The sequence below is a fragment of the Poecilia mexicana genome, unplaced genomic scaffold (assembly GCF_051168715.1).
Source record: "Poecilia mexicana isolate PSO_F unplaced genomic scaffold, ASM5116871v1 scaffold_8, whole genome shotgun sequence".
Classification (NCBI taxonomy): domain Eukaryota; kingdom Metazoa; phylum Chordata; class Actinopteri; order Cyprinodontiformes; family Poeciliidae; genus Poecilia; species Poecilia mexicana.
In genome coordinates, this window is record NW_028263377.1 from 5,524,570 (window position 1) to 5,539,392 (window position 14,823).

General features: G+C 39.5%; 1 protein-coding gene across 4 annotated transcripts in view; it reads right to left on the reverse strand.

Moving 5' to 3' along the window:
• The window catches only part of nfixb (nuclear factor I/Xb), a 198,055-nt gene that overhangs the window by 166,415 nt on the left and 16,817 nt on the right, over positions 1–14,823 (reverse strand). Inside the window, exon 1 of one of the 4 annotated variants that reach the window (XM_088008095.1) lies at positions 9,973–10,156. The exons of the other annotated variants lie outside the window; for them this stretch is intronic. Within the exon in view, the coding sequence (XP_087864221.1) occupies positions 9,973–9,999 (27 nt within the window). The 5' untranslated portion in view covers positions 10,000–10,156. Of the gene's footprint in view, positions 1–9,972; positions 10,157–14,823 lie in introns of those variants that run through there. 4 annotated transcript variants of the gene reach the window in all.

The window sequence follows — 14,823 nt, forward strand, 5'->3', positions numbered from 1 at the left end:
GTGTCCATAGAAACAGCATCCTATTAGTTTTTGTAATAAACTATATGCAAAGTTTACTAATGAACTTATCCAGCGTATAATCAGCACAGCGGAGTAAAAGAAAGAAAAACAGAGTTAAGAAACCTTAAGATGTTAACAGTCGAGTCCACAAATGTTGATTTATCGGCGGTTACATTTCTGGTTAATATCCGGGTGGAGGAATCACAAATTTATCAAACAGAAAATCATATTAATTTTATCTGATGGGACATTTTTTAGGGGGAAATAACATGATGTTGATGGTTTGATAGTTTTCTAAAACTGCTCCCCAATTTTATAACATACTGTGGCGTTCAGGGGCTGTCTCTAAATCAGCACCAATCTTGATAAAAACAAAAAAAGAAAAAAATGCTTCGGTAGCAGCAAAGGTGTTAATATTCGTGACGAAGTACATCAGATTCGATTACTGACCGCCTAATTGTAAACAAAGCTCTGTAACACTGTAAACATTTACCTGGTCAGTCCAAATTCATTCCACATCCATGTAATTTTTGTATCTCGTTTTGCTTTATGGTCAAACAGAGTCGGTGGGTTTCGTTGCCGTGGTTTCTGACAAGTTTCTGGTCTACTTTTGACAACAGGCTGGGTTTAAAATGTATTTATTTATTTATTTAACTAAACGATATGTAAAATCTTCCAATGTAACCAACGTATTACCAACACAGCAGACAAAAAAAAGGAAAAAAAAGAAAACTAAACAAACTTTGAAGTTCGGACCCATGGAGCCTTGGAGGCAGCGGTCTAAACCTCGATGCCGCCACGTGTAACGTTATAACCCAGGGTCATGTTAACTGTTGACTCAACAAATGTTGATTTATTAGCTGTTAGATTTTTGGTTAATGTCCGGGTGGGGGAATCACATCCATCAAACAGAGAATCTTACTCATTTTATTTGATGGGACTTTTTCTCGATGGTGCTGGTGGGTAAATGACATGGTGGTGATGGAGCTGCGTTTGCTACTTTTATAAATCGGCTCCCAAATTTTAGGACCTAATCAGGCACCCTGAAGTAGTGGGTAACTCAGCAGCGTTGTTGATAGGAGAAAAAAAGTTAAGTTTAAGGTATGTAAGAAAACCGTAGGTTACTAAATAATTTTGCAAAGTTTCTTAACTGATCCAGGAAAATGTATTCATGATCATTAACATTTTTATATCACATTTTGTTGGATGATCAAACAGTCAGTGGGTTATGTTGCCATGGTTTCTGACTTGTTTCTACTTGACATTTGTAACTTTGGGCTTGGTTTAAAAAAGAAAATCCTTGAATCGCTAACTTAAGGCTGTTTATTAGCATTGAATGTGCACCACATATAAACAAAGGCTAAGCTTAAAATGAACAATCAGATGTTTTACTGCTTTACTGCTATTGGCAAGTTGCTAAAACTTAAATGAACAAAGGTGACTTATGCTAATGTCACGTATGCATCAATTGTCGTTTTCTGGCCGATTCACCATTTTTTAAAAAGTTCTGACATGCCCATTTTGATTTTGGCCGACACTTATGTTTTTTGCCTGAAAATTCCCTAAATACCCCATCAGTAGATTGTAGTTGATTGCCTTTGTAGGCGCCGCTCTGCAGGCAGACTCATATTCAGGCTTCATCAACAGCCTTTGATTTTTCCTGTTGGTTTACTTTTGTCTTTTTGCTTAACACTCATTTATGTCTACAGTGATGCTTTGCAAAACTGTTTACCAAAGTTTTGGTTTTGATATAAATGAGCATCGGAAAAAATATTATCTTTAGCATTAACTATATTAAAACATTGTGACACACCTAACTTATATAAATATTTCTGTAGCATCCTTTGATTCAACCAAAGCTAGCAGTTTAGACCAAAGCATACATTACTGGTGAGACAATGAATGGGGATGAATCGTATAACCACCATGTCACATCTGCACATTGGCAGTTAACAACAGTCACTTCAATGTTGCCATACTAGCAACTCTGTGGCTATATTTAGTGACTTTTCAGAACAAATAAATCAGTATCGGCATTTCAGTCTTTTTAAAGATCAGTAATTGCCCAGAAAACTGCAGTCAGTGCAGCCCTAGCACATGTATGTGTTAGAAAGGCCCAGTCAACACAGAGGCCTGAAAACTACTTGTAAATATGCATGACTTGAAATTTTGCTAGGAAATTCCACACAAGACTTTCAGATTCAAACAGTGGATCGATAAAGTATTCATTTGATGGGGTTAAAAACAAATAGGTTCATTTGTGTCAAACACCAAATCCCCCAATATACACTGAACTTGGTAGATAGTGGTGAGCAATATGAACTTTAAGTCATGATAATGACAAAAGTGGCAATAATAATAAAATTAGGTCTTTATTAGGTAATTGTATGGCTATGACTGATTGGCACAGCAATCATAGCCCCAAAAAACATACAAAAGAGTGATTTGTATCCCTAAGTTGCACACAGTAAATGTATTTAATGACATTTTCAAATGTACTGATATTTATTGATGCTCTCATTGAACAAACTGTGGACACGGACACTTTTGGGAGAGTTTAAACATTGTTAACTGGAATTTATTGTGAAAATGCTATATCAAAATTCTTATCATTAGTAATTTATCGCGATAAATGATAAAACGATACGATGAATGTAGGAAAAGTTCAGAGTGAATATTTCAGTGAGGCACAGTATTTATTTATATTTTTGCTACCCTGAATATTCTAGCTCAATTATGTAATTTAGCACCCATGTGCGTGTGTTTCAAGCAACCATGGCAACGGCACAACATATCGGGAAACCGCAGAGCCGCAGCAAGGCCGCGGGTGTAGCCGCAGTCGTGCCAAAAACTAATCCGAGCCAGAGGTGACATGAGCGATGGAAGACCGAAGCAGGCGGAGACGACACGGAGACGCACACACGTAAAGGAGAGAAAAAAAGAGAAGGAGGAAAAAAAAAAACATATCCGTCTCCCCTTCTCTCCTCTCGCTCCTCGCCTTCCTTTAAACCACACAAGCGCACACAGTGGATATCCTCCCATTCTTCTTGGCTGGAGCCTCCCGTGGCAGTGGCAGCAGGAATCCATTCTCCACGGATGCTGGGACAGCTGTGCTGATACTGAATGGGACACAGTGGGCTCTGCCTCTCTATCTCTCCGCATGCGGCTCCAGATAAAAAAAACAACAACAAAAAACTACATGCTACTTAATTCAAATCTATATTGCCGGCTGCCAACGTGCGCCCGGCTCATCCCATCTTTGTCTCTGCCGCCGTGGAGAGCTCCCGATGTCTTTGCAAAGTAAAAAAAAAAAAAAAAAACTGAAAAACGGCAGTAAATTTCCTACTGCTGACACATGGTGGCCTGCAGTCACCAGCTGACAATAAACATAGAGAATTTATGACTGACAAAGACGCTAATTACAAAAACCTTCATAAGCCTTTCAGTCGCATGCTTAATGCAGAGAAGTCACAACATGCTACCAATTTAGAAGCAGCAAAAACAAAGGAAAACGCTCATATTGGAAGCAGAGGAGTGCCTCCTTATGGTGTCAGAAAATTGGGAAACTTAACAGCTTAGTGGTTTATTCTAATCCATATGCTTTATTTTATGTATCCTGACCTCTTGGTGGCCTCAGATGGAGGTAAAAACTGTATTCACATGCAATAGATTAGACCCGCATGTTGACAGAATGTCCGATAAAACTGAATGTCTTGGGAAAGTCCAGAAGCAAAAAGCTTTACTGGCTGCTGAATCAGTTTCTCTCTCTCAAAATATTCACAAGAGCTGATGTGGTTTAGCTGTTTGGCTACTTAAAACTGTGACCGCATATGTCAAGTCATGAAAGGCAACCCAGTTAAACCAGAACTTGAAGGGATTTGATTGTTTAGTATATCTAACTGGCCTATAAGATGTTCAGAGCTTTCGACTCAAAAACTCCTAAAGACGAATTGTTCAGATCCCTAACAGGCCAGGCTCTACATTTAGGCTACAGAAAACACATGACTGTTTCATGTTTAGGGTGGCTCCTCAAAGGTGGATGTGATTGTGTTTAACTTGATGTATTTATCTTTGTAGAGTATTTACACACCTGATAGTCCAGTAGACTTGGACTATTAGGTTCAAAATGTTTCGCTGTAATTAAGCATAGATAATGAACTTGGTTTGACTGCGGACAAACCACCTGTAGTGGCACCGCATTAAGAACAACTGAAGGAAGAAATACACTCATGTCAGAAAAAGACATGAGTGCAACTTCCTTCTTCACTAAATATACACTGAAATTTTAGTGGTTCTAAAATTTCTCTTTCGTCTTCAATAGAAACCACGAGGCTTGCTAGCGCTACACATTTTTATCCAGAATCCTCTCTGCACACGGCCTGCTTTTGGAGCGGTCTCCAGTCCGCTTGGCGTTCACATACTCATTCAAACTGCACCAGAGTTCACTTCAACCGAACCGAGACCTGGGTTTTTAGGTGGACCAGAGTTCGCAAACAAACTACATTTCAATTGAAGCGTACTAAACAGGGCTGGTGTGAATGCACCCTTAATTGCAAACAAGTGGCCTTTATAAACTAAATAGGTGACCTTTTGAGGCATCATTAGATTCTACTTAGTAGGATTGGAGTGAAGTGTGGTACAAATGCATATCACACTTTTCAGATTTTACGTCCTTCCTGTCCCAGCTGGGAAAAAAAGCATTCCCACAGCGTACGACTTCAGAAAATTCCAATCAAATGCATAGAATTTTGTGGTTGTAAAATAAATAAAATTATGGAATAGTTACACACGAGCACACACATACACATACACATATAAAAATATTTCCACCAGATTTTGTTTAATCCTCTCAACAGCTGTTCCAACTCAAGCCATGGGAAGAGAGAGATGAAGACGTAATGACAGTGGAGGAACTGCAGAAATGTACATTTAATGCAGTGCAGTAAGTCCAGATAATAATCACATAAACTGAATAAGATCTTAACAGAAAAGAAACTAAGCTGTGCTTTCCCGCTCCACACAAAGTATTTTTTTTTTTTTATGTTTTTATTCAGAGCACTGCACACTAATAGCGCCACATAACGGCAAGCGGTGAGCTACGGCGTCTAAATCTAAAACATTCCCTCACAGAAACGTAAAGCCACGAGAAGCAAGCAGGAAAAACAGCAAAGGGTCCAGCTGAGCGCAGAAACCAAAAAGTCACGAAGGGGAACATTTAAGAAAACGGGGGCTCTCAAAATTTTTCCGACTAAAACGATCAGCCCAAGAACAAGTCCTAACCAGTAAAAGAGAGAGAGAAAAAGTGAGTTTAATACGGCTGAAAATTTTTTTTATAAGGCATGAAGATTTAGCAGCAATATTTGTGACATTTTAACGCTTTCAATTTTCTTGCTTTTGTTTCTCTCTGCCGCTTTGCGCCGTGTTCTCTGCTTAAGCTGAAACATATTGATTTATGTGTGGAGTAAGAAAAAAATACAACAAAATCTCAGTATGGAATATAGGTGCAAAAATATGGATAAATAAAGCAAAAAAAAAAAAAATTTAAATAAAGACACAAACACCTGACGTTGAATAAAATAAGTGACTCAACGGGACTTACCACTAAGGCATTGTTTAGAAGGTGAGTGGGGTAATACTTTAGAGTTGAGAGGGTGTTAAGAGGCGAGGAGAGCAGGGGTCAGCGTCCAGGCAGGCAGAGAGATGCGGCAAGGAGGGGTCGGGGGTCAGGGGTGGGGGGGGTAGAGGGAAGGAATAAGTTAAAATGTCGCAGCAGTGAAAACAGACTCAGATGACAACATTAGCGTTGACATACATGAAAGAATGACACACAGAGCGGTGGGCATAAGGTTAGTGCGTTACAAAAAAATAAAAAATATGGATTATTAATGCAAAAGTGTAACAATGACTTTTAGACGGAGATGGGTTAGGAACACAAAACCTCAAACAGGTGAAAGTTCAAACTGCTCTGCTGTAATTATGCATAGATAATGAACCCAGTACATTTGCAAAGGATAACACATATTAACGAATACAACTTAGCTTCTCTACAAAACGCCTGTACTGATTTATAGATCATTTCTTTCTTTCGCTTAGAAAATCAATTCTGTTGCTGTCAGCCAGCTAGCTAGCTGAAGAAAATAACTTTTTTTTCTCATTTTGGCTTAGCTAAAAAAAAAAAAAAAGCTGTTTGGAAATAATTTCAGTCAGGAAAATACACGGACAGCCATGACTCAGACGCTAAAAGGAGTGTTGAGCTCATTCCTTTTTTTTAGGTAACGGTTTTAAAACTAAAATTAGCAACAATTTACAAGAGCTATAGTGTCGGTAAAATAAACAGCCTACAGCAGCGTTGTTCTGGAAGCAGGTAACCAAGCCAGTTAATTACTGCTCATTAAAATCTCAGTTTAATAAGCATGTTTACTTTAGAAGATTATTAGCTGGGTTTTTATTTCAGTTTTATCTCAGGTCTTCCGTCACCGTGCGGTCCAACCAGCAAACACACTGCTAGCTCTTGGAATTTAGCTGATGTTGACCTTAAATTTATATTTATGATTGAGACTGACTTAAAATCCCATGATACCATTTCATAGCACCGTGAAATGGCCGATTCTTTAAACAGAGACTGTGAATATTTTCTCACTATGACTATGCGCGTCTGTGTAAGTAATATATTAATTATGGTAGGTATAGTAACAATACATTAGAATTGTGTGATACCATTTAAGCAGCAGTCCTGGATGCAGTGTTGAGCAACATCTAATGTAGAAATTGTTGGTTTAAATTGTGTTATTCCACAGTGAATACTTAATACATTTGCTACTATACAGCAGGTGTCAAACTTGAGGCCTGCGGGCCAAATTCGGCCGGCCATAGCTATTTCTGTGGCCCTCAAGACCACAGAACCAGTTGTGTTTTTATTCAATCAAATGAAGCCAATTTTTATTTGTATAGTGCCAAATTACATTACTGTGAAAAGAAAACGAGTTTGAAACTCCTATACAGTTTCCAAGTGAATCATCAATTTATGAGCACTTCAATGTCATACCATGTAGCATTACTGTAAACAAGATAACACACACACCTCTCATATCTTCATAACATGTTGCCAACAACAGATCAATGAAACTTCAATTTGTCTATGTAGTTTTTAAAAGCCAAACTTTGATCTATCACAATTTGGGTATTCTCTGCAGAGCTGCGAAGAATTTCTATATGGCTGTTCTTTTTCTGATTTAGATCTGGACATAAAAAAGAAAGCCCTTCAACTTTCTTTTTTTTTTAAAGACAAAATATGAAACCCCTTCCATGCCCAGTCAGTGACATTTCTGAAGGTTCTGTGCAACATGTGTGCAAGATTAGTCCTTATGTGAATCTGCTGCCAATTAATTTTAATTAAGGGGAATTTATGTTGCTGAAAAGAGCTTTTGTTTGGCCGTGGCAAGTTTTAAATCAGATAAAGTCTTGTTTAAAAGGCCTATTTAGAACAGACAGACACTCCAAAAGCCATATTTTAAAAGTAAACAACCTCAGAGCAAATCATAAGCCATAATAAAAGACAACACGAAGGCTCCGTGGAAGCTCCTATTTTCTTTCCACTGCCATCGACGCTTCACCCCTTTTGGACTCTTAAAGTCAGCACATTACGCGGCCTTTTAACAGCTTCTTCAATAAAGGGTAGAATTAAAGTGGAAACAATCAGAAAGAGGACGAACATTATGATTGCAGCGCCGCGAGTGTTCTCAAATGAAAACCAGACGGCGACTCGCACCCGCACGAGAGGAGCCGAGGAGTTGAGGAACAGCGGCGGCGGCGGCGGGGATCCCCTCGCCTGAGTCGAGTTGTCGCGGAGACGGGGAGGAAAAGCTCCTTTTTTTTTTTTTTTTTTTAATAAAGCCACCGTAAAAGGCTAGGGATGAATTACGGCGTCAAACGGAGGGCCCTGGCGGTTCGCTGTCAGGAGAAGCCAACTGGGGATAAACAAGTCGGCTTTATTGGAAGAAGACCTGCAGCAGCTGCAGAACACGAGAAGGCCACAGTAAAAGCAGCGAGATCTTTAAAATCTTGAGGAGGGTAAAGTTTAGGGGCCTGGAATTTACACTGACAAAGCAAACTGTAAGAGATTTTGCTCAAATAATCTCTATAATGATTTCCATGCGCTTCGTTTGGTTGGTTGTTTTTACCAAGGTTAAAGAGGTAATCATGACCAACTAACTGCCTGAATAAAATTAGCTACTAAGAGCATTAAGCTTATTAGCTAAAAAGAAACTAAAAATAAGTTTGTAATTAGGGTATAAAACAGTGTTGAACTTGTAATAAACTTACAAAGTGGCAGGTGAACAGCTTCCCTGACAACCGCAGGTAAGATCATTGGGGTGAATGCCTCAAGGTTAAAAAGGTTGTTAGCAGGTTTAACTGTAGCATTAATGCTGCTGGTAAACTAGTTAAATGCTCAAAGGAACACAGAAACATTGTCAACCATAGTTATATTACATTACTTTTTTTCAGTTCATCTATTTATTCATGACACAACCCAAATATAAAAGATAAGAATTGAAGTTCTTTGCTCCAAAAGGGAATAGCTAAACTGACATCTTCAGTTAAATTTGAATTTAAATGCTAAACCAGCATTTAACCTTACCTTTAAAATATTTTTATATATTTGATTTAAAACTAATTATTTTTTGGCTAATATTTAATATCCTCCAATGTTCATTTTTTGTGCAGTGTTCTAAAGAAAAACAGAAGAAAGCACAAATAATTTAACAAGATTTAAAGTGGAAGCTTGACTAAAATAGCTCTACGGTCACTTTGTCTCACCCTGAAAATTCCTGATATTTAAAAAAAAACTTTTACGGATAAATCAGACACTGGTTCAAAACAAAGAACTATTATTCCTGAAAATGAGACGAGATACAAAAGACAGTAAGAAGGCAAAAATGTTAATCTGGCATTTGCTGCAACTCAGATGGATCTTAGTATTAAAAATAACTGGGGGGGGGGGAAAAGCAACAACCGACAACAGTCACAAAAAATCGACTACATATCTTACATTTGACTGTTTTATTTCTAAATAAGGCAACATGGGGATTAAAAATGAAAGGCGTGGAGCATGAGGGCCATATCTTAAGCTTAGGCAAAAATATGAAAAGCAGGTAATATTAGATGTTTAACTTAAAAAAATGTGTATGAAAATGTTTTTTATAAAAAAAAGAATCCCACAGTCACTGAATAGTAATCTGACGTCAAGGTGCCTTCTTGTAGTTAACGTGTAACTGCAAGTGTGCACGTGTTGCATTCAAGTGTAAGCACTTGGAAAACTGAGCACTGCAGCAGATAAGGGAAAAAAACACAATCGCAAGGGACCGTTTATTATTACACGCGCACACACACATGCACACACAAGTTCCTCAGTCTCACGGTCAACATCCCAGTCTCAGAAGAAAGTGCCCCACGCACGGAGCACGGTGGGCCGGGTCGGGCCGGGCGTTGTGCGTCCCGCTACCCCGCGCTCACGCTCCTCTCACCGGTCAAAATCTAGACCCGCCTCGACGCCTGGGGAAAAAAATAAATAACTCGACTGCAATTTTTTTCTCTACGTTCTCTCCTGCCTTTCCTTCCTTATTCGGACTTATCTTCTTCAATCATTAATACTGTTTTTAAAATATGAAGCACACATAAGAAGAAGAAGCGCCATTTTCTTCTTTAAAGAAAAAGAAAAAGCCCTGCGGTGCTCAGGAAAGTTTCCTGCGGCATGGAAGCGCGACGAGCCGGGACGGAGAGCCGCGGCGAAGTTTCGGAGTGAGTCAGACAACAGAAACAAGCTCTGACAAAACTAACAGACGTGTGGAAAATAATAGACAGAGGCAGCGCTTTTAAAACGCATACACACACACGCATACACGCACACACACACACACACTGAGAGAGAGTAGAGTAGGTCCCCAAACAATGAAATAAGAGAAGCGAGTTTACCTGTGTTAAGCAGTACGGAGAGTACATGGTTATTTTTAGCGGGAAGGATTGGAGAGCTTATTTAAGTTGGATGGAAGCTCGGTATATAGTGCTGCATGGCAGTCGCTCGCCGTCCTGTTTCTCTCACTCCATGCTGCTGCTGCTGCTGCAGCTTACAGTAACCCCGCCTAGAAAGTGAAAGCTTGCACAAACTTTTCAGGGAAAAAACTTTGCCTCCCTCCCCTCTGCTCTCCTCTCCTCTTTCCTTTCAGCAGGACTTTTAACCGCTTTCCTTTGAATTCTCCGGAAAGACGATTCGGTTTTACCAATCGCGCGCTCGCAGATTTCGCGGCAATATATAAGACAGAGTGTAAATCCAAGCTTTATTTATTTATTTTTAAAAATATAATTTTTGTTATTAATTCGTGGTCGGCGCGCGTCGCCCTTCTCAGCAGCGCACGCGCTTCCCTCCTACGTCTCTTAAAGTTGCGTTTACTGACCCGTGCATTCGGTGTTGCCTTCATGTGATCACGGGGTAAACGAGTCGCTCTGTTCGTCTTTAGTTACTGTTTGAGGTGGGAACAGAGCCGACCCGAGGTTGTACAGAGCCCTTGGCAGAATTAGATTTGAGGGACCCTCCAAACCCCCAATACCACATGCAGTTAAAGGGATACCTCAGATTTTTTTGAAAATGAGGTTTTCGTGAAGTTATTACCAACAGTTTCCTCACTTGCATTAGAAAGTTGTGACATCCCACTGAGTTTGTAGAAAATTAAAGACAAGCTAACAGCTAATGAACTATTTAAAACTATCTAAAAATATGCAGGTCAGCTCACAAATTTGTACCCCTATTTTGTTCGTACACTTTGCCATTTTATCCATTTCCACTTGAACACAAGCAATTTCATCCCCATTAACTTTAACCATTCCATTTTAAGTTTATCTTTAGTTTTAGGGTAATATTGTCATGAATTATGAAAATAAATTGTGTGGAAAATGCTAAAATCTCACTCAGACTTTGTGTTCCTATGCAACATAATCTTACACTAGGTTATAATTTATTTCGGTTATCAAACCTCCTGACTATAACCTCTGATCAAATCAAAATGACTCAAACTTTCTGCTGGTAGGTTTTTTTTTAATTTATTTTGAGCAATTAACTACACTTCTTTGCAGTAGAGTACAAAATATAGAAGATTTAAAATAAAAAAAAAACATACAAAGCAGCAAAAAATCAAAATAACCAACTTATTTGTTTGGGGGAGGGCGGTTTACAAAAATAATTCTCAAAATGAAGATTGTGGAAGACTTTGTATTTAACTGTAAAGGAAGCGTGATAAAGTCGATTCAAACTTTAATCCTTGAGAACAACACTTAAACACTTAATAAATACTTAAGCCTCTCTCCTTTTAACTCCAGCCCAGGTTGGCACTGAAATAGGAGCAGTTTGTTTGGACTCGCAAGCAAACTTAATAGTTTAAGAGTCCAGAATGTCTAAAAGATGTCAGATGGTTTGCTGATCGTAAAAGAAAAAAAGAAAGAAAATCCACAAATGAGGTATGCACTGATCTACTAAGACCAAAATTGGAATAGGTCGATTTTTCCCTGATCTATTCTGACTGTTGATCAGAAAAGTTGCATTAAAACTATTTTCAATGTACTTTGATGCACTTTAAGTATTGCATAAAGATAACACTTAAGGATAAATGTGTAGATACATATATAAGGAATAATGTAATTTCTTCATTTTCTGTTGTATTCAATAACACCACTTCATTCTAAGAGCCTTTAGTAGACTTTCTGTGTTACAGTTCTTGGAAAAAAAAAAAAAAGGAAATGGAATCTAAATCGGATGGTCAAAAGTGTAAATTAGAAATTGGTATCTGTCCGATAAAGAGTTTGATCGGTGCATCTCTACTTACAGTTAGCACATTTTTCAACATCTCCTGTGAAATTTAAAGTGTCCTTATGGGCTGTGCGCTGCTCCATCAGGGTTTCCCTTTGTGTATTATCAGCCTGGCGGGCCACCAGGCTTTACTTGCCCCCTCCCCCTCAGGCTAAGCATTGTTTTTTCTTTTGTTATTTTTTTAGTTTATCTTTTTTAAAACTTTAGTTGTTGTTTAGATATTATTAATAATGTCTTCCAACAATACCTAATGATATTTTCAAATTTCCTGACAACGTTGACCATTTTTCAACTCAAAAACTCAGCAATCCACTGGACGACTGCTCTGGGGCCAAAACCACCGGGCTTAGCACGTTTTCTGGGGGAAGCCCTGGCCATATACTGCTTATGACTTGGGCTGGCTCTGGGGGGGTGGAAAAAAGTTTAAGGCTTGCATTATGAGGACTGGTGCAAACCTCTGAACGTGCTGAGGCTTCTAATTAGACAAAATGACTTTGTTAACGCTTGTTGTGGTCACGGCCAGGTTAGAGCGCTCAGCCTCTGCAATATTCCGTTTCAGATTGTGAGGACGCTCCCTCCAGCCCCCGGTTTACATTGGATTAGGCACTTGAATTCATTCGCAGGCATCTGAATCAATGCGTCTCCTCATCGCGGCATGCAGGGTTAAGTCTGTTTGTTTGCTGAACCCTGGTTGACCCAGTCTGGAAGCTCAGAAACCAGCAGGGCAAGTCCAAGCCAAACAGCGACTGCAGCATTCACTGGAGAAGAAAAGTAGCACACGGCGAGGATGGACGTATAATCACAGTCTCTGAGCTGCAGTGGAGCACCATATGCTGGGGCGTGTGGGGTTTGTGAAGTAAAACATTTTCTGAATCTGTTTCCACTGTGAATGCAGGTAGGACCTGAAAATTAAAATTATATGTATTAAAAAAATAAATAAAAATAACACGGAGCTGAAATTTTTTGGGTCTGACAATCGGAGTCCCGCAGATTTACGAGGGGCCTGCCGCTTGTGCATTTTCCACCACAAGCCTCTGCCGGCGAAACAAAGAGATCTGGGTTCTGTGTGGCCAATTACCGCATGAGGCCAGAGACGCGAGCCAGAAACGGGTGGAGGAGGCAGTTCGAGGGGTGGGGTGGGGGGGGGCAGGAGCAACCAATACGACCGCCGCAAGGACCCCAACCTCATGTCCTCACACCGGTGAGGTTAGAACGCTGGCATTCCTCTGCGAATACGATAAGTTACTAATATGAAAAGCACATGCACAGACACACCCAATAACACACACACACACACACACACACACACACACACACACACACACACACATGCAGATACTTTTTTTTTGGTGTCTTTTCATGCAGGTGCACTGACTTCCTAAGAACTCCCTGTAACTTTTCAGGGGTTTTTTCTTTTGTTTCTCGGCTAACTTTCGCAGCTGTCATCTGAAACGTAAGAGTGCAAAAGGTTAGAGCGCGTCCTCGCAGCCCTCCGCTTGGCTTTACGCATGCAACACACGCAATAACACTCCTCTGCCGCGGCTCCTTAAATGAGCCACACATTTAGTGGTCTGTGTGAGTAAATCTCTCATTAAGTAACACATGGTAGAGCCATATGCTTCGGTTGGTGGGTCTGCTGTGGCTCTGCTTTTTCACACGCTTCGAATATACATATTTACCACTGCTCCAGAGCAGCCAGCCCAGTAACAGCTTCACCCACCAGCTTGGTGCTGCTGTATGGGAAAGTCACATCTGAAGCTTTTTATTTAAGAAAAACAAAAAAACATTTCAGAGAGCCGTCCTCTTCGTACAGTGCCATCTGAAAGCGTTCGGACCTCTTGAACACACAGCACTATTAACTGAAATGTAAAGGATTTGCAAAAATATGTGACATTTTGTTTAATGTTATATCCAGGGTCGGATTTACAAGGATGTGGCCTGAGCTGGAAACTGTTTTGGGGCCCTGAACACCATGAAAAATGATTTTGCTAATGCAGATTACAGTGCATTTATAGGTGGTTTTATACATAATTTGGTATGAACTGATGGTAGTAGGATTAATATACCCCTTGGCCAATAGCTCCATGTTGTTCTTGAAGTAAATTACAAATACTTGAGAATTGTTTATTTTTATAAAATTCCCCAAAAATTATTACAACTCACCTGATATGGATTTATGACTAATAAAAAAAGTACAATGTCTGCAAAACATGAATTTATTTAAAAGGAAAAAAAATCTGTGAGCGCACCCCCAAAAAGCTGGAGCCCTGGGCTAGAGCCCCTGTAAACCCTTTCTAACGTTTCTAAAGTATAATTGCTGAAAAAACATGTATTAAAAAAATAAAGAATAAATAAAAAATTGGTGGCACCCACAAAAAAATTGGAGCCCTGTGCTAGTGTAAAACCATTTCTAAAGTCTGGCCCAGCTGCTAAAGAAAATTCTGCCCATAACATCTTACGCTACCTCAGTATAAATACAGCTAACTCTGCACAGACTAATCCTCATGATGAAGCACAGCAGGGAGAGTAAGATGCTGTACGTTTGTTTTTCCTCAACAGAGCTAAGAGAGCCAGTCTGAGTTTATTGGAAGATGAAAGATTCAGAAGTCAGCTGGTTGCAAGGGATCAAAATAAAGGGGACCCAATACAAATCCATGGTGTACTTTTTAGATTTTTAATTGCTAAAAAAAAAGAAAGAAAAAATGAAATCCTACATCCTTTTTCATGGTTTATGACATAAAGTCCTCTGATGTTGTGGAGTTTTGGTGACAAAATGGGAATGAGTTCAATAGGTGTGAGCACATTTTGTGATACTGTGTAATAAAGAAGCAGTTTTGGTGCGTGAAACAGGTTATTCAAGGTAGCCGACCTAACATTTGCATAAACTGCTCATCCACAAACAGTATCGCGCTGCCGACGCCACACCTGTGTGTTGGGGTGTAGAAGGAGATGGGATAACAGCAGAA